This window comes from Colias eurytheme, chromosome 20, assembly GCF_061535395.1.
Source record: "Colias eurytheme isolate Ceu_HAF_F1 chromosome 20, ilColEury1 Martin Lab GWU primary, whole genome shotgun sequence".
In the NCBI taxonomy this organism is placed as follows: domain Eukaryota; kingdom Metazoa; phylum Arthropoda; class Insecta; order Lepidoptera; family Pieridae; genus Colias; species Colias eurytheme.
Window position 1 is genome coordinate 848,392 of NC_142999.1, and position 24,949 is coordinate 873,340.

The 24,949-nt window shown below is 31.8% G+C and overlaps 1 protein-coding gene across 1 annotated transcript; it reads left to right on the forward strand.

The window, feature by feature from the left end:
- Window positions 1-240: 240 nt before the first annotated feature.
- LOC149899443 (proclotting enzyme-like) lies at window positions 241-19,247 on the forward strand. Its single transcript, XM_090113687.1, has 9 exons — window positions 241-350; window positions 4,434-5,210; window positions 10,038-10,192; window positions 12,391-12,643; window positions 15,272-15,404; window positions 16,685-16,848; window positions 17,280-17,381; window positions 17,569-17,753; window positions 18,615-19,247. The coding sequence occupies exons 1-9, from the start codon at window positions 284-286 to the stop codon at window positions 18,759-18,761; spliced, it is 1,983 nt and encodes a 660-aa protein (XP_089969813.1). The 5' UTR covers window positions 241-283; the 3' UTR covers window positions 18,762-19,247.
- The last annotated feature ends 5,702 nt before the right edge of the window (window positions 19,248-24,949 follow it).

Genomic DNA, 24,949 nt, shown 5'->3' on the forward strand with positions numbered 1-24,949 from the left:
AAGAAGCAGCGATATCGCTTGACAAAACCCTCTTGAAGATACTTGAACTATAACTTAGTATCTCATTAATATAGATGATTTCAGTAGAAGCCCTACTGTACTTTTAATCCGGATGCTGTTTATTCAATTTTGATACATATGTGACTAAGTTTAGGGAAATTCATTAAATTCCAAGGGGTTTACGTGTGACGTATTGGATTTATAAAGGCCATACAAGATATAGGAGTTAAGATTTTCGCGTCAGTGTTACCAAGTCTCGCGAAGTGCGTACGCGCCGGTCAGAATGGCGCGCGATATTTTATTCGTTTTTTGTGTTTGTTTTTGTGTTCAATACGTTTTTTGTCAGTTTGGTGAGTTGATTTTATAGTTAGTTACCTATGGTGTGTTAAGTTTTTCGTGCGTTTTGTATTTTATTATTTTGGTACTAAATTCGTAATTTATACTTAATTAATATTGACAGTGTTTTGTTTTTCCATTTTGGTGGTGCGGCTTAAACATCTTATTTTTCTTCAACTAAACAATAATTATCTTTTTATGACTCTATTTCATCATTCATCATATTACATATAACTTATTAACTATCATATAATAATATATTATCAAAATAAACACATGTTAGATTAGACACACACACATTAGATTGCTCTCGAAATATTTATGAAACGTCCAATAAGAGTTGTAGAGAAGTAGAATTATGTAGAGATATGAGAGAAATATTAACTTATTTCATGAAAAGTCAACTGAATATAATAGTAATTTTAGAAGCAAATAATCAGGATATACAGGAGAATTTACAGGATAACAGGATATATATATACAGGAGAATTTACGTTTTAATTTAAAAAATAATAATTAGGTAAAAATAAAAAGCTTCATCCTTTTGGCATCATCGGCAAAAAAGGTAGAAAAAAAATAGTGGCAACTCTAAAACGAATTGAACAACACAAAATAAGAATTAGATTTAGTGAAACCTGTTGGCACATTAATATTCATTTAAAATAAAATTAGCAAAATTGTAATCAGCAAAGGATAAACCGGTCATAAAAAGCTTTTTTCTGCCTTACCTGTCCAAAATCTTAATGACTGGATTTTATCCGCATCTTCATCACTACATAGTATAAAACAAAGTCGCTTTCTCGGTCCCTATGCCCCTATGTCCTAACTCCTATCTTTAAAAATACGCAACGGATTTTGATGCGGTTTTTTTAATAGATAGAGTGATTCAAGAGGAAGGTTTTAGTATAGGTAGGTATAATTTATTATGTTTTAGACAAAGCGGGCGAAGCCGCGGGCGGAAAGCTAGTAATTAATTTGCTTGATATTATTTATATTGCTGAACCATTTTATTCTGCTCTTTTAGTTGAAAGATGAAAATATATTTATTAAAAACCATATTTAGGTACCAATAGTTGAAAATCCGTCTTGAATTAACCTTTAGATTATTATCATTATGGTGATAATCAATTTCTTTGCTAAATATCAGGTTTATTTCGTGATTGCATGATAAATTCATCTGTATATTTTCGCATTTACATAAAACTTTAAAAATTTAATAGAAATAAGAGCATATAGGAGAAATTTTTATATACATACATATTTAATATTATCAAATATCGGAAACCTTACCTTTAAACTTCCGTTACAAGTAAAGATAGTCTTAAAACGATTAAACTCTATCTTCAAGGTACATTTATGTCCTTAAATTGGAATTATCTTACAATGGCAGTAATTAGTCGTTTCGATACGTTTTATTTACATAATTACGTATTCATTTATTGCGTTTTTATTATTTTGATTAGCATATTATATGAGCTTTTCTAGGACTGATTTTATGAGTCTAGGCTCTACTTTTAAAATATTTATCTTCTTTATAAATAACAGACGAAGAAAAATAAATATTTTTATTGCATGCAAAGGCTCAGAATAAATATTAAAATTTGCGAAGGCTATCTTTTACCATTATATTATTAGAATAGAGTACATGTTATGTACAAAATGTAGTTTCTAAATCTAACATGCATTCAAAACACAGTAAATACTGTTGTACCGAACATCTAATCGGAATGTAACATGCAGATAAATGAATTAGGAGTAATTATCGGTAATTATGAAGTTAATACATACATACTAGACCTATGTATGTATTTACAAAGTCTTACAGTGCACGCGTAACGAATGTGGTTAAAAATCCTCCTAGGTACTTACTATAAACATTTCTATATTTTACTTTAAACCTATATTAATATTATAAAGCCAAAGAGTTTGTTTGCTTGGACGCGCTAATCTCAGGAACCATGGGTACAATTTGAAAAATTATTTTACTGTTAGAAATTCCATTTATCGAGAAAGGAATAAAAGGCTATGTATTGCACTATGACCAATAGGAGCGGGCAATGCGGGTAAAACCAAAGGACACAGCTATTTAATATACTTATACAAATTCCAAATAATTATTGTATGCTATGTAACTATAGTAAAAACATGAATGTTCCTTAATTTTCATCTTAATATCTTCGTATGTACCATGTTTTTATGCAATAAATGATTTATTTATTTATTTATTTATTTATTTATTCCTTGCCAGATAATAACAGGTTAAATTTAAAAGTGGTCATAATTTCGTAAGTACATATTATAATGTTATTTATTGGTTAATTGTTAGGTACGGTTGGCAGATTAATAATGGCGTTATTATTTTAAATCCATAATACTTAATATTTTTTTCCAAATAATAAATTTAAATTCTAATTTAGTTTCTTATATTAATTACATACAGTTTAGTATTTTCTTTAGAGATTACCGTCAAAAATTTTGTTGGTTTGTTTGTTAGAATTAGGTAGAGTTTTAGAGCTTTTTCTCATAATATTTCGAATTCTCGTTCTGATATATATTATCTGTGGCGAATTATCCATTTTAAATTGGTATCAAATTGTCGACACGAACGTAACAAATACTAATCTGTAATAAAAAAACTTGGTCAGGAAATAAACTCGACCGTGACTAAAAGTGGACATTACTTATTCATTCATCGTGTGTTTTGCACCAAATCGGGTTTTTTGATTGTGACATTGAAATAATATATAATATGTACACCTACCTATAAAACATTTTATATTTATGTATAATAATATACATATGTAGGTACATACAGTTGAGAGTGCTATAGAAATATGTATTTAAGGATTTTTTTATATCTTTAAAAATCATTACAAATATCATTTTTCACATCTAGAATATTGTGTTGTTATTCTTGCATCAGTCGTAAAAATATGATTAATAATTAATAAGGTGGTATTAAGAAAAACATTTCAAAATATTGATGTAACAACTTCGATAAAATAACTTAAAATGTAGAGTTCAGATAGATGTAAAATAAGATAAAATTAAATAAATCTATATTCTAAGTCTATATTCCATTAAATTTGGTCTAAGTACATAGTGGAATTGCTCAATTTGATAAATTTTCCAATTCAATATTTTTTACGATTAAGATTTAACTGCCAATGTCCAACTTCATGAATTGAAGGTTAATTTAGGTTATTTGTATGCAGCTACATGACGTAATGTATCTTATTGGTGTTAAGTTGATTTGCACAGCATAAACCAGTAAATATTTTAAAATAATTTGTAATAAAAGTTTTAAGTGTTATTTTCTGTCTTTTATAAAAAATGTCTAAAATATTTTGCGCGCTCTACAAAATGCTCTTACATATTTTTTTTACGGGCAAAACCATTCTTTAGAACCAAGTTTATTAATAATAATATGATACATAAAGATGTTAAAATATATAATAATAATTATATTATGAAGCATATCACAATTCTGTTATCTATAAGAAAAGTTTAAGGTCACTCAATGTTTACATTCGTGTAGTGGGTTTTATGCTAAGGGGATTTTTAATATTGAATTAAATCAAAACAGATGCTAAGTACTTTGTTATTTAATAAAAAATCAGACGAAGAACACGAGACACTTTATATTTTAATTAGAATAATTATAATAATACAATTGAAATCGTCTATTTTCTTGTTGTGAATCTAAACGACTTATTATAAAAATTCTTTATATTCTACTCACGTGAAATTACATACATATATATATATATTAATGAAAGGAAATTTTTTTATTTAAATTATTAAGAATAAATTGAAGATTCATGTCACGGAATGTAGACGAATATACATAATACCTAGTACCTAGATAAATTGTACTTACTGATGCGATGGTGTAAATACTCAACACATTCCTAATTCTAATCATAATATGATACATATCGTTGAGCTCGCTCTAGGTAGATATGTACTTGACAGTTCATTACGTAGGTACTATAAATCATATTATACTAATAGATTTATATTTACACTGTATATAACAAGACTAACGTATCTAAATTTCTTCCAAAACTTCTTCTAATATAATTTATTTTATATAGGTTTCTTCCCCAATGAACGCCATCAGCAGCAGTCGTTTTTCCAACAATTCCCAACCCCGAGGAGAATCAACCAACGATTAAGTTCCTTGCTACATCTACAACGTGAGACTCCAAACAGCAACCAAGAATATATATACCCATTCAATAATGGACATATAAGTAATCAATACGACGATTCGTATCGCAGACGTCCAAACAGAGTTAGATTCCCTAATCAATACACCGAAGTACCACAAGACTATGTTAATTTTGACAACGATAGAGCAACAGAGAATTACCTGAACAATCAGAACAATCAGAATTATCCGAACTTTATACAAACAAATGGAGAGAATCAAGCAGAAAATCCCATAAGAGATAACAATAACAATGCCAATTCTAATGGCTTGAGTTTTCAAGATTTCATAACTGGCATGAATTCTAACAATCCAACGTTTGGAGACTCCTTATCTAACAATGTTAAGGAAGTAAACAATGGAAATCATGAATCAGACTCTAATGGACAAGTTGAATTGAATACGAACAAACCTGAAGTTGATAATACACCAGAGCCTGTTATACCTTCAAGCGAAGCGCCGATACCTACTGAAGCAGAATTGGATGGGAATACAAAAGCACCATTTAATAATGAAAATGCCAAACCAGATGGAGTTGTGAATGGTGGTGTAAACATGGTATCTTTTGGTGATAGAGCTGGCGAAATAAGCAGTACACCTCGAGCTATCTTGACTCCAGTACCACCGTCGCTAAACAGGAATAATGGATTTTCCAACTTCAGTAAATATACATTTTTTTAATAATAAACAGTAAATTAACTGTAACAAATGTGGTAATAGCATGTTGGGTGCTGCAAGCATTGTATCATTTTAATTGATTAATACGGAATTAATTCCATTAATTTCATAGTTGATTACGTTTCTAACACTGAATTGGTTATTAATAAGAAATATGGCTTATTTAAACTATAACATGAGTAATACAATTAAAAAGTTACTAGCATTTTGGGTTTATAAATTTACAAGAATTTGACATCGACTTCATGTTTTTCTGTACAAAATACTTTAAGGTAGGTACATAGCGGTTATTATAAAAGTACTTGCTCTTTAATTACTCAATTATAAAGGGATTATGGTAATTAAATGACTACGCGAGGTATGATTGATTTATTTTCTACTAGATTTCCACCCACGCCTTCCCCCGCGTTTTCAAAGAAAAACCCGCATAGTTCCCGTTCCCGTGAGATTTCCGGGATAAAACCTATCCTATGTGTTAATACAAGTTAACTTCTATATGTGTGCTAAATTTCATTGAAATCGCTTCAGTAGTATTTGCGTGAAAGGGTAACAAATATACACACACATCCATCCTCACAAACTTTCGCAATTATAATATTAGTAGGATAGGATGGGAAAGGATAGGATAGGATCATTAGTATTAGCATCTATAGAATTGATTCAATGTTCGTGAGTTTTATTTTGCATGCTTTAATGATAGGATGTTCACGAGGTTAATGACCAGACAAGACACATGTTTTTTTTTAATTTAAAGTTTTTATTAATATTTCGAGGTTAGACTTTTGAGGTTGCGTTTTTTTTCAAAATGGAAAACTTTAACGAAGCAAATTTGTGATATAGCAAGGAACTAATTATTTTATTTTAAGTCTTTTCAATAAATTTATTAAAATGTAGTTTTCAAATTTTAAGAGTATGGTCAATGGTGTAGCTTTTATTAATTTCTGGTCATGGTGGTGATTAATAAATATGTAAAGTGATGAATACCATATAGATAAATCTTCATACTAAGTATTAATTATTTTTTTTCCGTATCTACTTGTAAACCTAAGTAGGTATCTTAGATATTTTTTCCATTAATGGATAGGTATTCAATTAATAAAACACTATTTATTAAACGCTAAATACAAATAACAGTCATGTTAACTGCAAAATATGATGTCATACAATATTAACGACTATAATTTTAAAGTTACCGACTATTATCGGAATATAGGGTTTTATTTATCCGGCTAAAAAAAAGCTAAGGCCACAGAATATATTGGTTGGTTACATAGCTTTGGTACGTTCTAAAGTACTGGGCTAACCTAGTTACTCTTGTATGCCATTTATGGTTCTACTCACCGTTTACTTCTAAATTAACATCGAATAAACACAGCTGTGACGTCCAATACTGCGAAAATACTTATTTGCGCAAGATTTGTTGGGTCTAACAAAAATTTGATAATCTTACTGAATAAAAAGTTGATAATCTACGTATACGACAACAAGTTTGTTAATACATCTTTGATTATAAGAATGAAATGTTATTTACTAAATATTTTATAAAATTAAAACTGTTTTCGCCCATAGCGATGGTATTATTTTTGCCATAATGTGGTAGATTTGTTACTTACCAAGTTTTTAAAAGCTTAGGTACTTACCTATTTCATGTCACGCACGTTTATTTATCTATATTTTAATATTAATAAATAATGTGATCATCAATAGTACGAAATTTATCTACAATCTACTATATCCTACCATTGTATGTACATCCTAAAACACATTTTTCCTTACTGTTAGAGTCGATAAATATACTCGAAGGCTAAACAGTGGTCACGTCAGGTCAAACGCTATTTACATAGTAACGAGTTAAACACGAGTGTAAAATATTGAGAATCGACAAAATATATTATTTACTAATAAACTTGGTTTTACCGAAAATGAAATTACTTGAAATAGTTTTCAAATATGATGTTGAAAAAGAGGTTATATAAATAAATGAGTCGAATTAGAAATCTATACTTACTCGAAATATTATAAAGCTGAAGCGTTTGTTTGTTTGAACGCGCTAGTCTCAGGAACTACTGGTTGGATTTGAAAAATTATTTCGGTGTTAGATAGCTCATAGCCCATTTACCGAGGAAGTCTATAGGCTATCCAACAGGTGCGGAGCACTATAGGCAGGTAAAACTGCAGGGCACAGCTAGTAATTACACAAGATAGGAAAAAATCTAAGTAATATTGGACGAAATTGCATGATTTTATAATACCTAAGTATACGTATACTTTTCAATTTAAACTCTGGAACTATTACGGTCTACTGATTTCAATTTCCGATTTATGATCTATTTTAATAAATTCATAGCGATTATTCTAAATGGTATGCCCTTAATTAAATACGTAGGTATTTACGTAATAATAATATATACTTAAATAACTCAAACTCTTATTCTTATTTGTGTGATGTTATATTATGTTTCTGTTCAAATATATCTAGCATTAGGACTCATCGACTGCTTGCTTTTTTTCACAGATTACCTATCTCAGTTTTAAGATATTCAAACTCAAACTCAAACATTTATTAATTCAATTGGACTTCTCCCAGAAACACTCTTGTATTGCAATAACATATAGTTTTAATGTACGCGTTAAAACTACGCATTTTTTTAAGTCCTATGTGTGTACTTGCGTTGTCTTTATGTTGTTTACATTGGATAGGATTTACCCTATAAACTATACTCTTTGAAACAATCAGATGTATCTGTGAAATAATCACACGGTTGAAGCATTGTGTTCTGAATTTTACGATGCATCTTGATGGAATTGAGATGCATACGTAATTTGCCTGGTTTTTATGTATGTCCGCGTGGATACTAATAGGTAAAGGTAGATTTGTTAGTTCATGATGGGTAAACGAATTTGAAACCATGAAGAATAAAAACACAATATGTAAATAGTATCTATATATTAAATACTCCTAATTATCAACACTCAACGAAATAAAGTTTATCTGCGGTATCACTAATGCAAACTGGTTGAGTTAGAGAAATTAATTTTGTTTATTGCACGCCTCATAAGCGAAGCGTTGAGGTGGGTACTACTGTCACTTCGCGCAAAACATCTGATTTTTCAAACTTAAAATGTCTTTATGTATCATACATTGCACTTGTAAGATAATACATACACACACATATTAAGAAAAAACACTATTTTTAACGTTCATGATATTTTTGATGTCATTTTTGTTATTTAAACTAGTTAAAAAACAGTTTAAAAAAGTTCTGTCTTGGACGTCCGTGTGTCTGTATGTGCGGATCCTTTTTCTTGTTAACACGATAGCGACCGAAATACTTTACTAATCGAGTCTTTTTTTTTCTCTTACGCTTGAGTATGCTCAGGAATAGAACCCTTTCATTTTTCAGGGTCTGATTCGATGTGGTTTAATAAATAAAATAAAAATAAAATAAAAAAGCCTTTTATTTCCACACAACAGTTTTACAATTTTTACAATTTTTGTTAATAATACATTTATTACATATTACAATTAATTACATATTAATTTAAATTTGACAGTTTTACAATTTGTGTTAGTAAGTAGATGTGAAATTTATTATCAATTACTACATAAATATTAGTTGTTGTGTTGGATCCCACATTGGGTGAAGGTCTCCTCCATCTTCCTCCACTTGTGCCGGTCCATACCGCAGGAAACCCAGTCCTTCCCAGCTATATCGACAATGTCATCAGACCACCGTCTGATTGGTCTACCTACATTCCTCAATCCTTCTGGTCCTTTCCACAATGATGTTTCTGATGTCCAACGTCCGTCAGTATAACGATGTGGTTTAATTGTTATTAAATAAACAAAAATAATAATTAATAAATATTTATTAAAAAAAAATTATGAGGCGTGGCACTTTTGGATTTTCCAAATTATTTTTTATACTAATATTAACCAGCAATAGAATTACTTTCATGCTTTTCTTCTTTTCTTCGCACCACAATCTCTCTCTTTTCATGCATGTTTTTATTTCATAAAATCTCTCATATGCTTTAATTAAACTTTAATAAATATATTTATTTAGTTACTTGTTACACTTGACACAAAATTTCACACATTTTCATCGTTATGGGGATAATTAGTATATCTTAGAATTAGTCCTAATGAGCGTGTGTGTCTAACATTGCATGACAAATGCATTAAACACATATATCATGAAAAAAATAATAAAAGATAAATAAAGGGAAAAATATACTATCTAGAAATCATGTCCTTTTCATATCTTTTAAATATAAGTATGAACAATTATTGATCCGGTCTTAATTAAATTTGGTACGGAGAAGTATATTATTTAATCTTCTGGATTAACAGTCAGTCTAAAGATATAAAATACAAGATTCAGGGCATCGCTCCGGCAAGGCGAAAGACGCGGGTTCGTAACCTAACCCGTGCTTAATTTTTTTCTATTCTTTAAAAAATCTAATTTACAAAGCATTTGAATGTTATACAAGTCAATAACTGCGTTAAAAACAACCGACTTCAAACTTGCACTTGCAACATTTACAAATACAGACAAAAATGCTCATAAAATAAAAACTACTGGGCCTATCCGAATAAAATTTTTATGGGACCAATTCGACACCATCCCGCATCGAACAAAAAAAGAATCACGTAAATCGGTTCAGAAACCACGGAGTAATCGGTGTACATACATAAAAAAAAAAAAAAAACATACCGGCCGAATTGATAACCTCCTCCTTTTTTTTGAAGTCGGTTAAAAACTAAAATTAAATACAAGATTATTAACAAATGGTTGATTGGTTACAGGAGAGAGATGTACCACAGTGGAAGGAGGCTCCGGGTCCTGCATCAGCATAAAAGCTTGCGAACCGTTCGTCAAGTTGTTGCAAACACCTAAAAACAGCAGAGTTGTCGATATCTTGAGACGGTCGCAATGCGGCTTCGAAGATGACATCCCCAAGGTATTATTTTAAATCAACTGATTACATTCAGAACAACAGGTGACTAGTTAAACATTCATTTTGAAACGAAGAAGTTCTCAATTTGACTCTTTTTTTTTGTTTGGTACCTTAGAACTTTCGAGTGGGTTTAACAGATTTTGATAATTCTTTTTTTATTTGACAGCTAGTGCCTTACCATTGGTCATTTAAATGGGCAGTTCTGACCATTATTTTGCAAGTTTTATAATTATTAAAGATAGCCACAGTTAACAGGAGTAGACCGAAATAATACCTATTTTATTTAGAACTTTTTAGTATGTTGAATATTGATGAGGCCACGTCATTAGGTGTGCAAATTAACAATAGTCTAATAAAACAGAGGGCCATCGGTAACTGGTATCATCGTCTTCAAATGTTTTCCTTTGAATGTCAAGGTCAATCGCTCTTGGGACTTGGATACATGTGTATAACCAATTTTTTTTAATTTATTTATTTTGTGTCATTTTGTTAATTTTGAAGATGTCTGACGGAATTACAATATTATTTACCTTACAATATTAGGTACCTTTTTATAAATAAAATAAATAAATAAATTATTAACCGATTTTGATGAAATTGTATTGAGTTGAACTGTTGATGAATGATGTTTTATTCGTTTTCATACAAAAACGGCTGATCTGAGTGAAATATGGCACAAAGATATAATATTATTCCAGAGTAGTATTTTTATATAGGCTTTTTTATATAGATAAAATACGAGTTACGAGTGAACTCATTCGATACAAACAATTAAAATAAATGTTAAATTTAATTCAAGGCATGTAGTCATCATATTTTATGTCTGTAATTTATTTGATGGTCCCATAAAATAAAACTCGATGGATTATAGTCTCCATACAATATTACCTAAGTTGTTGTGAATTGATAATTTTGTCTTGAGATTTAGAAAACAAAAAAACCGGCCAAGTGCGAGTCGGGCTCGCGCACAAAGGGTTCCGTAGCAGCAAATATAATAAATTACAGTTAAATCAACCTATCTCAAAAACTATAAGAGATACTTTGATCAAACCAAGAATCGTTGAAAGAGTTAATTAGCATGCATCACCTCTATTTTTTTTAGAATTTTATACCCCGTAGTTATAAAAATAGAGGGGGGGGGACATACTTTTTACGACTTTGAGAGCTGATATCTCAAAAACCGTTCACTTTAAGAAAAATGTTTTTTAGAAAACTTTATATCATTTTAAAAGACCTTTCCATTGATACCCCACACGGGTATGTACATCGAAAAAAAAAATTTCATCCCTCAGTTACATGTATGGGGGGCCCCACCCCCAATTCTTTTTTTTACTATTTAGTGTCATATTTTTGTAGCGGTTCATACAACACATATTCCCATCAAATTTCATCACTGTAGTACTTATAGTTTCCGAGTAAATCGGCTGTGACAGACGGACAGACGGACAGACGGACAGACGGACATGACGAAACTATAAGGGTTCCGTTTTTGCCATTTTGGCTACGGAACCCTAAAAATGCTGTTAAAGATTTTGACAAAACTATCTAAGAATATTTTTCTTAGGAAAAGATACTGTACTGTTGCAATATTAGAACAGTATGATACAATCGTTTATTTTTAATAAGTAACCACGACTTTATTAAGTACTTCACTGTCTTATTTGTACCGAATGTTAATTAAATTTCATACTGATTTGCGGGTCTACACAGAGTAGCCTCGCGAAGTATTTTCTTAGGTAAACTGTGTGCTGGGTCATGGGTGTCTGTGTGGATATGAATATTATATACTAGCTGCGCTCCGCTGTTTCACCCGCGTGGCTCTGCTCTTGTTGGCCTTAGCTTGATCATATATAGCCTATAGCCTTCCTCGATGAATGGACTATCTAACACCGAAATAATTTTTCAAATCGGACCAGTAGTTCCTGAGATTGGCGCGTTCAAACAAACAAACAAACTCTTCAGCTTTATAATATTAGTATAGATTAATTTTTTTGAGTGCGAGTGGCGCTGCTGTCACTTACGGACGCATTTTACTTTCTCTGTGTTACAAAAATAATTTTAAAATAGTTACAACCAGTTTTTCGTGTGAAACTTTAAATATTGTTTTAGTTTAGGTGTGGACGTACCTATAATACCGTCTCTACATTTAGCTCTAATCTTTTTACCATCATAAAAGTACATATCTTTCATTCAATCTACAGGTGTGCTGTCCGCTCCCTGGCATTCCAAACACGCCACCAACCGCTCCCCCAACTGCTCCCCCAACCGCTCCCCCCACCGCTCCTCCCACCGCTCCCCCCACAGCCCCTCCCGTGACGTCATCAGAAACCGCAGCAGGGAAGTCAGCGATGATGACAGACGTGGCAGCCATTACAGCACTACCAGAGCCCCCCGTGTGCGGCGTTAGTAATGCGTCTTTCAGTCGTGTTGTGAATGGCATACCAGCTAAACTTGGTAAGTTATTAGAAACTGAAACATTTACTTTTTTCTGCTAGAAGTACTTCTGAATAATAAAATAGTTAAGTATATCATTTACCATGAGAACGCAAGTGCCTTCAGAGTGTCGAACAGTGAATAGTAATCCTACAATATTTGCTTCATGCTAGGATAATAATTTTCATGAGTATTTAGAGGTATGTAGTAAGTAGGTTAAAAAGTTCTGAATTGTAGAAACTACGATTTACCTATAGTAAAAATTTAAAAAATATGTCAAAAGCAAATTGCTTTTCGGCAATTGGCCAGCGCAGCAGATTACGGTCTAGTCTCCTCAATTAAAAGCTTGGGAGCTTTGGGAAAAAATATATACCGACAAATAATGTAAAATATTCAAATGATTGATTTCATATTCTAAGAAAAATATCACACAGAAGTACCTACCTATGTATTAAAACATTAAAATATAATAACAACTGTGCATAAAGATGATTCAGATTTCATCTCCTTATGAGTAAATGAGTGTCATTAAAAATAATACATAAGTAACGACATAATTGCTGGCTATTAGTCGTATTTACTTGTGTTTTCAGTTAAGTGTCCATTAAACACTACGTAATATACGAACATAATACGTAGTAGACCGTATAATATTGACAGACACTTATATTGCAAATATATTGTAGGTTATCATAATATGTAAACGCTATAAGCAATTCACAGCTTCATTTGATGTTCTGTTTAGTTTATCTGTCAGTTGAAATTAGAAAATACTTATATATTAAACAACCACTAGACAAAATTAAAATTATGAGCACACGGGAGGGACCTTTCAAATGAAATAAGAATCCTCAAACTTGGTTCATCCAGACGAAAGTTTTGAGGTAACAAACAAAAATAATACAGAATCGAGAACCTCTTCTTTTTTTTGAATTCCTTTGAAAATAATGGGCAAAAGAATGATAAAAATGTTAATAGGCTATGAAAACCATCGGCCATGGTAAAACCATTCGCTAAGTATTGTGATGGAATTCTGCTGATAATTATTAGGTATTAATCCTAGTGCCTATTTTCTTGACGTACGAGAAACAATAATTAATCATCGTTTATGTATACAAATTAAAACATATAGTTTATAAATCCGTCAATTCGATCGAATCGTAATTATAAATCATAACTTCTATATACCTACATATTAGTTAAGTTTATGTGCACAAAGTTCATGTAACATACCTACTTACGTTATATAAATATCAGCGGACCAATAAGATTTTTGTCTGCATAAAATATCGAATTTATTTGAACGATTCACAGTTGCCAATTCCATGATAAAAATCAGTTTCGGAATAATAAGTGCTCAAACATTCATAAAATTAAGACTAAACAAATGAGATATCGCGTACATATTATTTACTCGAAGAATACCTTTTTTTCTAGTGGTAATATTCCCATGATATAATATGTATGAATTGACACGCTCATTAAGCTCTTCGCAAAAGTAGAGTAGGTATCCATACTTAATATTATAAATGCGAAAGTAACTCTGTCTGTCTGTCTGTAATTACTCAATCACGCCTTAACTACTGAACCAATTTGCATGAAATTTGGTATAGAGATATTTTGATACCCGAGAAAGGACATAGGCTACTTTTTACCCCGGGACATAGGATAGGTTTTATCCCGGAAATCCCACGGGAACGGGAACTATGCGGGTTTTTCTTTGACTGCGCGGGCGAAGCCGCTGGCGGAAAGCTAGTACTGTATAAGGGGAAAAACCAAATAAAAAACGTATGGAAATGTGCATTTGTATATAAATAAATTGAGAAATAATTGTATCAAAATTTTTAACTCATTCGGGTATTCCCCTGTTACTATACTCATTAAAATGTAATAAATAATAAGTTATCCAAGGAAGAAAAATTCGTACTTTTCGCATAATAATACTTTTTAATCTTGTGCAATTGATAATTGAAGACTATGCAATTCAAAAGTTTCCTACGAGAAAAAAAAAATCTCGAACATCAAGTATTTTTCTAACAGGCTTATTATAAAATTGTTTGTATGAAAATTTTCCTGTTTGTATGATTCTCTAATTGCTTTTTTTTTGTAAAATTCCAATGGAATTAATATGATAATTTTATTGCCTTGTGGTATGAAACAGGTATGAAATTTATTTATGATCGATTCATTCTTCCAGGCCATATATGCATGTATATAATTTAGAAAAAAATAAATTTCGTGCATGAAATCTGCATTTCACGCTTTTAAATCGTAATTTTATATAGACATTAAAAATTATTTACCAAGTCAGAAAGCATTTTCTACGGAATCGACAAATAACATATTCTAGCTACTCTTTCCAAATGAAATATTTATCATCGTGAACTTCAATCTTCAATCTATACTTATCTTTACTAATATTATAAAGCTGAAGAGTTTGTTTGTTTGAACGCGCCAATCTCAGGAACTACTATTCCGATTTGAAAAATTATTTTGGTGTTAGATAACCTATGACCAACAGGCTTTAACTGCGGGTAAAACCGCGAGGAACTGCTAGTTATTTTTAAAAGATGATGATGCAGCTGTCGCATAGTAAAACAAAATTATAAGCATTTTTGCTTGGTATAAACTAATCAAATTTGTTTCCAGGTGACTTCCCCTGGATGGCGTTGCTAGGTTACAGAAGCCGTGGGTCCACAAGTTGGAAGTGTGGGGGGTCTCTCATCACCTCGCACCATGTTCTTACAGCTGCACATTGCATACATAATCGGGAAAATGACTTGTAAGTTTCAGTAATATATTTGATTATTTAAGAAGATAGAGCTAATAATGCAAGAATTATTTGTTTGAATTCAAAAGCTTCCCTACTCCAATCATTCTTCGTTGTAAGTCTAGGTTAGGGAGCTATATTCATCTTAAAACCTACCCACGGTTTGTGTTTATAATTTTTGATTAATACTTTGCAATTATTTTGCTTTAACGATGAATGAATGCTAATCTTTTATTATTTGTAAAATTAAATTATTAATATTTTTATTGTTGTAAATCATTAATATATATAAAAATCTCGTGTCACAATGTTTGACCTCAATGGACTCCTAAACCACTTAACCGATTATAATAAAATTCGCACACCATGTGCAGTTCGATCCAACTTGAGAGATAGAATAGTTTAAACATGTAGGTACCGCGGGCGAAGCCGGGGCGGACCGCTAGTACGTTTATATGTATTTATAAAGCCATAAACTCACGAATTTGTTAGTTGTTCAGTTTCCACAATAAATTTGAGCTTTGCGTAGTAAAACTAGACATAGGTATCTACTAATAATAAACCATCACTAAATTAAAAAAAAAACCTGTTCTATATTATTTAGGTACATAACCAAAACCCAACATCCGCGTATTAAAAGTTACGACATCACAATTTGTAGGATTATAATATATGACTATAATGGAGGCGATAAATAATGCTCCATAGTATAATGATACGGCCAATTAGATCTTGTGTATGGGCTTGTTTACTACACTTTGTATTGTGTTCGATTATAGGAAAGACTAGGCTTATGTAAAAACACGTTTATATCGCAAACACGTGATTTTATAAGGTTGAAAGACATTTTCATTAAGGCATATAAAGTCATATAATGAACTTAATTATAAACATAAGTATAAGTTAATGTAACGAATTGCACATGATTTTTAGGTAAGGTTATTTGCAAAACGTTACGTTATTTTTGTTTAAATATTGTTAAAAAAAATCTTATTCTTCATCATAATTTTATCAAAAACAGTATCAACCTATATACATTAAGAGAGCAGACAATTTTATACACGGCTCTAATAACAATAATTAGTAGGTAGCAATTTGTTAAGATATTTTTTGCAGGTGTTAAAATAATAATAAATGCTCTATTTATTCTTCATGATATTTTCTAAAACAGTATCATCCTTTAGACATTATAGATCAGTTAGAGCTAGTAATTTTAAACACAGTTCTAACGCCAAATACTTAGTAGGTACAAATTCTGGGGATATTTTAACAATAAATACTTTATTTTCTAGGTATGTAGTGCGTCTAGGAGAGCTCGATCTAGCCAGAGAAGACGACGGAGCGACACCAGTGGACGTTCTTATCAAAAGCCTTATCAAGCATGAGTTATACAACCCGCAGGCTTTCACCGACGATATTGGCATATTGGTTTTGGAGAAGGATGTTCCGTTTTCTAGTGAGTTTAAGTGTTATTATAACGAATCTATATAAAATTCTATGTACTTGCTTATTATATTTAGGTATCTATTCTATACAGTATAGGCATAGTATTTCAATATTGTAATACTGTGGTATAGGTCTTCCTGCGGTGAGTGAGCGGGAACTTCTAGAGAAGCACGTTCCATCTTAGACATCACACATCTTAGCATACCATCAGGCGAGATTATGGTCAAGTGCTTCCCTCCTGTCAATAAAAAAATGAGGATAGGTCCATATTTACAATGATGCTAGTTTATATTTTACTATGCTTATAGTTTGTGAGGGAAACTTACCATAGAAAGGAACGTTATAACTTATAACCATAGCTAGTTAAACAATGGTATAAACCCCGTTTTAAATCCATCAAATCCTTCAAACGCGTTAAAAATACTATTAATAATGTTTCAGGTCTCATCCGACCGATCTGTATCCCGCAGGACGAGAAACTCCGTGCTCAAACATACGAGAAGTACAATCCTCTTATAGCTGGCTGGGGTGATGTGGCTTACCGTAAGTTCATTTCATTATTTAACTAGTTAATTTTATTATCTACGCGAGCAAAGCCGCACGAGGCCGTATTTTATATTTTTGTTATCCCAGGTCAATCCGGGACAAGTTGCTTGTCGATAAGTGAATATTGTCACTAACCGAAGTTGTCTTAAATACAGTTACTAATAAAACTATTAACAATCTACAGGGGGTCCCAAAGCCAGCCACTTACAAGTGGCCCAATTGCCCGTGGTGACCAACACAGCGTGCGCAAGCGCATACAGCATGTACAAGCAGCAAGTGATCGACGCGCGCGTGCTCTGCGCCGGGCACAAGGACGGCCGCATGGACGCCTGCCAGGGCGACAGCGGCGGCCCGCTCATGCAGCCTATCGTGAGTACTAGCATTGTGACGGTTGCCCCTAGCAACGAGCGCTTACAGCATGTACAAGCAGCAGGTGATCGACGCGCGCGTGCTCTGCGCCGGGCACAAGGACGGCCGCATGGACGCCTGCCAGGGCGACAGCGGCGGCACGCTCATGCAGCCTATCGTGAGTACTAGCATTGTGACGGTTGCCCCTAGCAACGAGCGCTTACAGCATGTACAAGCAGCAGGTGATCGACGCGCGCGTGCTGTGCGCCGGGCACAAGGACGGCCGCATGGACGCCTGCCAGGGCGACAGCGGCGGCCCGCTCATGCAGCCTATCGTGAGTACTAGCATTGTGACGGTTGCCCCTAGCAACGAGCGCTTACAGCATGTACAAGCAGCAGGTGATCGACGCGCGCGTGCTGTGCGCCGGGCACAAGGACGGCCGCATGGACGCCTGCCAGGGCGACAGCGGCGGCCCGCTCATGCAGCCTATCGTGAGTACTAGCCTTGTGACGCGGTTGCCCGTAGCAACGGATGAGGTTGCGTGTTGTTCTCTGCGTACTATAAAAAAAAAAGAAAAATGCGTAAAAATAATTACGTGCCTGCCACACCCGAGAACCGAACTGACTAAAATCAGTTTAAATTATACCTTTATTGTTAGGGTGAATTATAAGGGTGACATCTGTGTAGCAAACTTGATAAATCAAATGAAAGAACACGCAAATTTCCATGAATCTATTATTTTAATCCAGTCTTCTTTCTTGTCTAAATTAAAGCAACGTTTTTTTTTTAATTTTCTATCTCCAGTATTTCGAGTACTTTCTTTTGTGACTTTACACAATTCCACCCTGTATAATATACTAATTGAATCATTGTCTTTCCAGTGGAACCCGCAAACATACACGACTTTCTTCTTCCAAATCGGCGTAGTTTCATACGGGAAGAAGTGCGCAGAGCCTGGTTTCCCGGGCGTGTATACAAGAGTCACCCACTTCGTGCCCTGGATACAACAGAACGTTATTGGATCATAAGAAAAAAACGATGCCTTATTTGTCAGTCGCTGATAATTTATGTTTAGATCTTAATCTTAGGTAATTTAAATATAGTAGGGGTAAGGAGAATTGTGTCAAAAGATCAATTTCTCCCTTCCCAAAGATAATTACTAAGATAATCACTAGTAGTTGAGAGGTAGAAATTTAAATATAAATCTTCAAGTATTTATGACTATGATAGCCTTACACTTGTTTATTTAAAAAGATATTATTCTCCTTATCCATACACATTCTAATAAAAATAATATCATGGGCCAACAATTGGCTGACAATTCCTTTGAAAGTTCGGTTCGTAAAGTAAAAAGAAGAGACGTGTAGACATTTTTTAAGACATTTTATCGGACATAAATTTACAAAAGTTGGCCTGGTTTATTACTATTTACTGCACTAACTTAGTCACGATATTCATTTTAATAAATACTCTTCTATTTTAAAAAGATTAGCAGCAATTAGTAAGTAGGTATATTGATACCTAGTTGAGAAACATTACTGTTAATATCTAATACAAACTAATCAGGATAAGCAACTCGTGGTTGGTTTGGTCATCGATGCGTTACCGCTTTGATATTTCAACTGATCCTAAATTTTGAATCTCATTAAATTATGTGGATAGCAATTAAATGTGAAGTGGACCTACATTTTTTTCTAAATATGTAGAAATATAATCGTAACAAAGATATTTATTTTATATTTTTTATACGTTGTATGTATTCCTAGGTTGTATGAAGACATTTTTATATATTAGGCGTTTACGATCATCGTGTGTAACATATTTAGATAATTAAAGATATGTATTAATAATAGTAATCATATATTTTCTTTAAAAGTATAAATATCACATAACTAGCCCTAGTTTGAATTTATGTGATGTATTTAGATTAAGCTCACAAGGTTGTGATATTTTCTATTTATTATCAAATGTTCAAATACATAGTTGTTTAAAATATTCATACATAATATAATGTAATAGCCCTTTTATGTATCTATGTATTATGTACTTTCATGTATCTGAAAGATATACCTATCGTTTTTTAGTACTTAGTTAGTTTATATACCAAGTAAAGTTTATTTATAAATTTTATCTTTTTGCTCTCTTTATGTGTGTATAAAATAAGAGTCTCACTTTCCTTGTGATTATACAATATACATGTAAGAAAAGAAAATATGTATTTTTACTTATGTATTTTATACGATAAGAAAAACAGTTTTTTTTTAATTTAAAAGTTTCACACACTGTTATCAAAGAACAGTTTCTTTGATATAATAAACGATATTGATCGTATAAGGTTGTTTTATTTTATTTTATTCTGCCATTTGTAGGTATATTTTTATCTAAGGTTATGCTCATTCCTTAGTAAGCATATAACCTACGACCTATATTCATCCTCAAAATAGAAATATTTTTTACTATAAATAAAATTCTGTATATTGAAGATTTTTTGAAGATAATTTTTATAGAGCGTCAATAAATCCAAATCTGCATTTGAATTTTTTAATCTGTCTTCTTTGTATCTTGACAGCATATCACACTGAAACTACTAAACCGATTTATATGATACTTTGTATGATTACCTACCATTTAATGTTGATGGTATAACGTTTAATATAAAACTAGGTATATATTTTCTTTTACATTTACCTTGTTATTTTTATTTTTCAATGCACAATAAATTATTTTTGTTTGTCTGTTTGTTGTTACATACATGCAAATTAATAAAGCTTTCCGCATCGATAATAAGTTATATAACAAAGTATCTATTTGAAAAATAAATTAATTGTAGTTAATATGTTTGTGTTTTTTTCCTGCCTCTGGGTTTTCACCAAGTAGCTCATAAGATCGTTTATATTTTTGATAATTGTGATTTCAGATATAAGGCAAATTATCGAATAGGAAGAGATATCTGCTTTAGCGATAGAGAAGATAACGTTAATGGTTTATTTGATAAATAGTCAGTTTTGGCAATTATTCCTGTGTGCATGAACGTTCAACAGCGCTGATAATATTTACGAACATGTTTCATTTATGGTGTTTATATTAGTTTAAATGTTTCAATCATTTGGCCATTGCTTATTTGTGTAAACAGTTATTTATGTTTAGTTCATTTTAGTGATAGTAATCATGAAAGGTGAGTTCAACTCGATTATTTGTTAAACATATTAAAAAATAAAATATTTTAGAAAATATTGTAGTTTTTTCGATTTTCTAAGTCACTACATAGGTAATTAGTATTGAACAAAGTCGCTTTCTCTGTACCTATGTACCTATGCTTAAATCTTTAAAACTACGCAACGGATTTTGATGCGATATTTTGAAGTAAAACTTCTTTAGGCGCGACTAGGGAGTAACTCAGATTTTTTTTCTGACGGAAGTAACGCTTACTATAGTCTGCGTAGTTTCCGCCATTTAAAAATAATAATTCTGATTGGTTGTAAGTATATGTCATATACTACACGCTTCTTGACTTATACGCCAGCTAGTGGCAAATATCATAATCAATTAGGATTATTTATTTTCAAATTTTCAAACGGATCAATTGTGAATAGCAAAGTGAATGAAAAATTCAACAGTTTTAAAAACATTATTTTAAATTGCAAAATTTTTTGAAAATCTCTAAATATACTTGTTTATTTATTACTTTTAAAATAAGTAAATTAAAAATAAAAATAAACATGTTGCGGATTATAATCAATCTATTTTAAATATTGCTGAAGACAAAGTAGTATCCATAGCAACAGATATGTATATAGGTTGTCATTCAGTTGAACAAGAAGCATATTATGTACGCCAACAATTTCATAAAATGTCAGTTATTGATACAGGAGGATCGCCTTATGAAATCATATTAGTTCTTAACAAATTTTACATTATTACAACCAATATTGATGTATCTGATGGCTTAGCCAACGGTTGTGTTGGAAAGTTAGTGTATATTGAACGTGATGACAGTGATAACATCATACGCTTATGGCTTGAGTTTCCTGGTAAGATAGGAGAGAAAATTATAGTCCTTTCCACCTAAGATGATTTCTGTGACACATCGATTTTTGACACGTGTAGAGATGTCGGTTACTGAAATCGTATCAATTATTTGCGATAATCGATATTATTTTATATGGAGATGAAATCGATTTGAATAAAGTACCAAAATTAGTTTTTTCGGCATTTCGCCAACAATTAACTAAGGAAACTTAGCAAACAACAGCAACACAAAGTCAACAATAACAATTAGTAACAATAACAGAATACCACGTAAAGTATCAATATAAAAGTGCAACTTGTATACAACGCTGACGCACTCGTAGAGTCGATTGACGCGATTGACAAACGATCACAAGATGGGCGCCGATTATATGATTTTCCAACACTATGATTTTTCAACGATCCATTTCATGTACACGAATTGCGTAGGTATTATATTTTTGTGTTATTTTATTTTATTTTTAATTATATTAAACTAAACAATACTGTTTTTGATTTATAAGCTTAAGATGTTTCATTTTTGAAGTAAAACTTCTTTAGGCGCGACTAGGGAGTAACTCAGATTTTTTTTCTGACGGAAGTAACGCTTACTATTATATAGTCTGCGTAGTTTCCGCCATTTAAAAATAATAATTCTGATTGGTTGTAAGTATATGTCATATACTACACGCTTCTTGACTTATACGCCAGCTAGTGGCAAATATCATAATCAATTAGGATTATTTATTTTCAAATTTTCAAACGGATCAATTGTGAATAGCAAAGTGAATGAAAAATTCAACAGTTTTAAAAACATTATTTTAAATTGCAAAATTTTTTGAAAATCTCTAAATATACTTGTTTATTTATTACTTTTAAAATAAGTAAATTAAAAATAAAAATAAACATGTTGCGGATTATAATCAATCTATTTTAAATATTGCTGAAGACAAAGTAGTATCCATAGCAACAGATATGTATATAGGTTGTCATTCAGTTGAACAAGAAGCATATTATGTACGCCAACAATTTCATAAAATGTCAGTTATTGATACAGGAGGATCGCCTTATGAAATCATATTAGTTCTTAACAAATTTTACATTATTACAACCAATATTGATGTATCTGATGGCTTAGCCAACGGTTGTGTTGGAAAGTTAGTGTATATTGAACGTGATGACAGTGATAACATCATACGCTTATGGCTTGAGTTTCCTGGTAAGATAGGAGAGAAAATTATAGTCCTTTCCACCTAAGATGATTTCTGTGACACATCGATTTTTGACACGTGTAGAGATGTCGGTTACTGAAATCGTATCAATTATTTGCGATAATCGATATTATTTTATATGGAGATGAAATCGATTTGAATAAAGTACCAAAATTAGTTTTTTCGGCATTTCGCCAACAATTAACTAAGGAAACTTAGCAAACAACAGCAACACAAAGTCAACAATAACAATTAGTAACAATAACAGAATACCACGTAAAGTATCAATATAAAAGTGCAACTTGTATACAACGCTGACGCACTCGTAGAGTCGATTGACGCGATTGACAAACGATCACAAGATGGGCGCCGATTATATGATTTTCCAACACTATGGGCGTATTCAGAAAGAAAGCTTGAAACTTATAAGCGCTTATCGGCGCTTGTCATGTTCATATATTTTCCTGTCAGTGCTGTCAACCCGCGCAGGAAAATATATGAACATGACAAGCGCCGATAAGCGCTTATAAGTTTCAAGCTTTCTCTCTGAATACTCCCTATGATTTTTCAACGATCCATTTCATGTACACGAATTGCGTAGGTATTATATTTTTGTGTTATTTTATTTTATTTTTAATTATATTAAACTAAACAATACTGTTTTTTATTTATAAGCTTAAGATGTTTCATTTTTATATTTTTGGTAATAATGCCGCCATAAAATAAAAATATTATGAACTAAAATTATTTTGGCTTTTTAAACATAAAATACGTAATTCGGAACACGATGAAGTGTCACAGGAATCATCATAGGTGAAAAGGACTATAGGAAAAAAGCTGCCCATCATATTCAAACTCTAAACATTAGTAGAACAGCAGTCCCAATTTTACGAAGATCGTCATCTGTACCAATGAATAGAAATAAGACAATATTTGCAAAGAGAAATCACTTTCCATTAGTATCTGCTTGTGCGCTTACAATACATAAGTCTCAAGGTGGTACTTTTGATCAAATCGTTTATGAATACAATAAAAGTCACAGTCAGCAGCTGTTATATGTAGCATTATCACGAGTAACTGATATAAATGGATTGTTCATTGTCTCAAACACCGATGACAACAAATTTTATCATGGAAGAAAGCGTCCAGGGGGAATAGTTGATTTACAGTGTGAATTTGAAAGACTTTCAAATTCTCGCCTAATAACACAACAGGAAGAATTATATAACCTTGTAAATGAGAGTAACATTACACTATTTTCCTTCAACTGCCAAAGTTTACGTGCTCATGTTTCTGATCTGAATGATAAAGTATTAAAAAGGTCCACATTGCTGTTATTTTCCGAAACTTGGATGAAAAATGACGAACAAATTCTTATTGAAAATTTTTATTGCGTTACCCAATACAAACGACCCAACTCAACTGCTGGTGGAGTAGCTGTATATCATTCATCTACAGATACACTGAACAATGTAACACCAATTCAAAATATTTCACCAACTATATTATCACAAATTTCCGATGAGGTTTCACAAATTGGTGACATCGCCTTGGTTCGATGTGTTAATACGAATGACCAACCTGTGATTATCGTTGTTATTTATATTTCTACAAATACTAGCCTGACAAATATCATAAAATTTATTCATCAGCAATTACTTCACTTCACAATTGAAGGTTCTCGACTTTTAAATAGTAATTATCATGAATTACCGATGATTCTAACTGGAGATTTTAATGTTAATTTTCGCTCTCAGGAATCTCAGCCGTTAATTGATTTTTTAGAAGAAAAATTTGATTTATCTATGAATACTTCTCGACTTCATTCAACAACGCGTTTCGGTACAACGATAGATGCTGTATTTTCAAGAAAAGTAGCAAATTTAGAGAGTAAAATTTATGTTTCACATTATAGTTACCACAAACCTATAATTTCGTACGTAAGAAATTATGATGACATTCAATTACCTGTTTCGAATGAATAATATTAATATAAC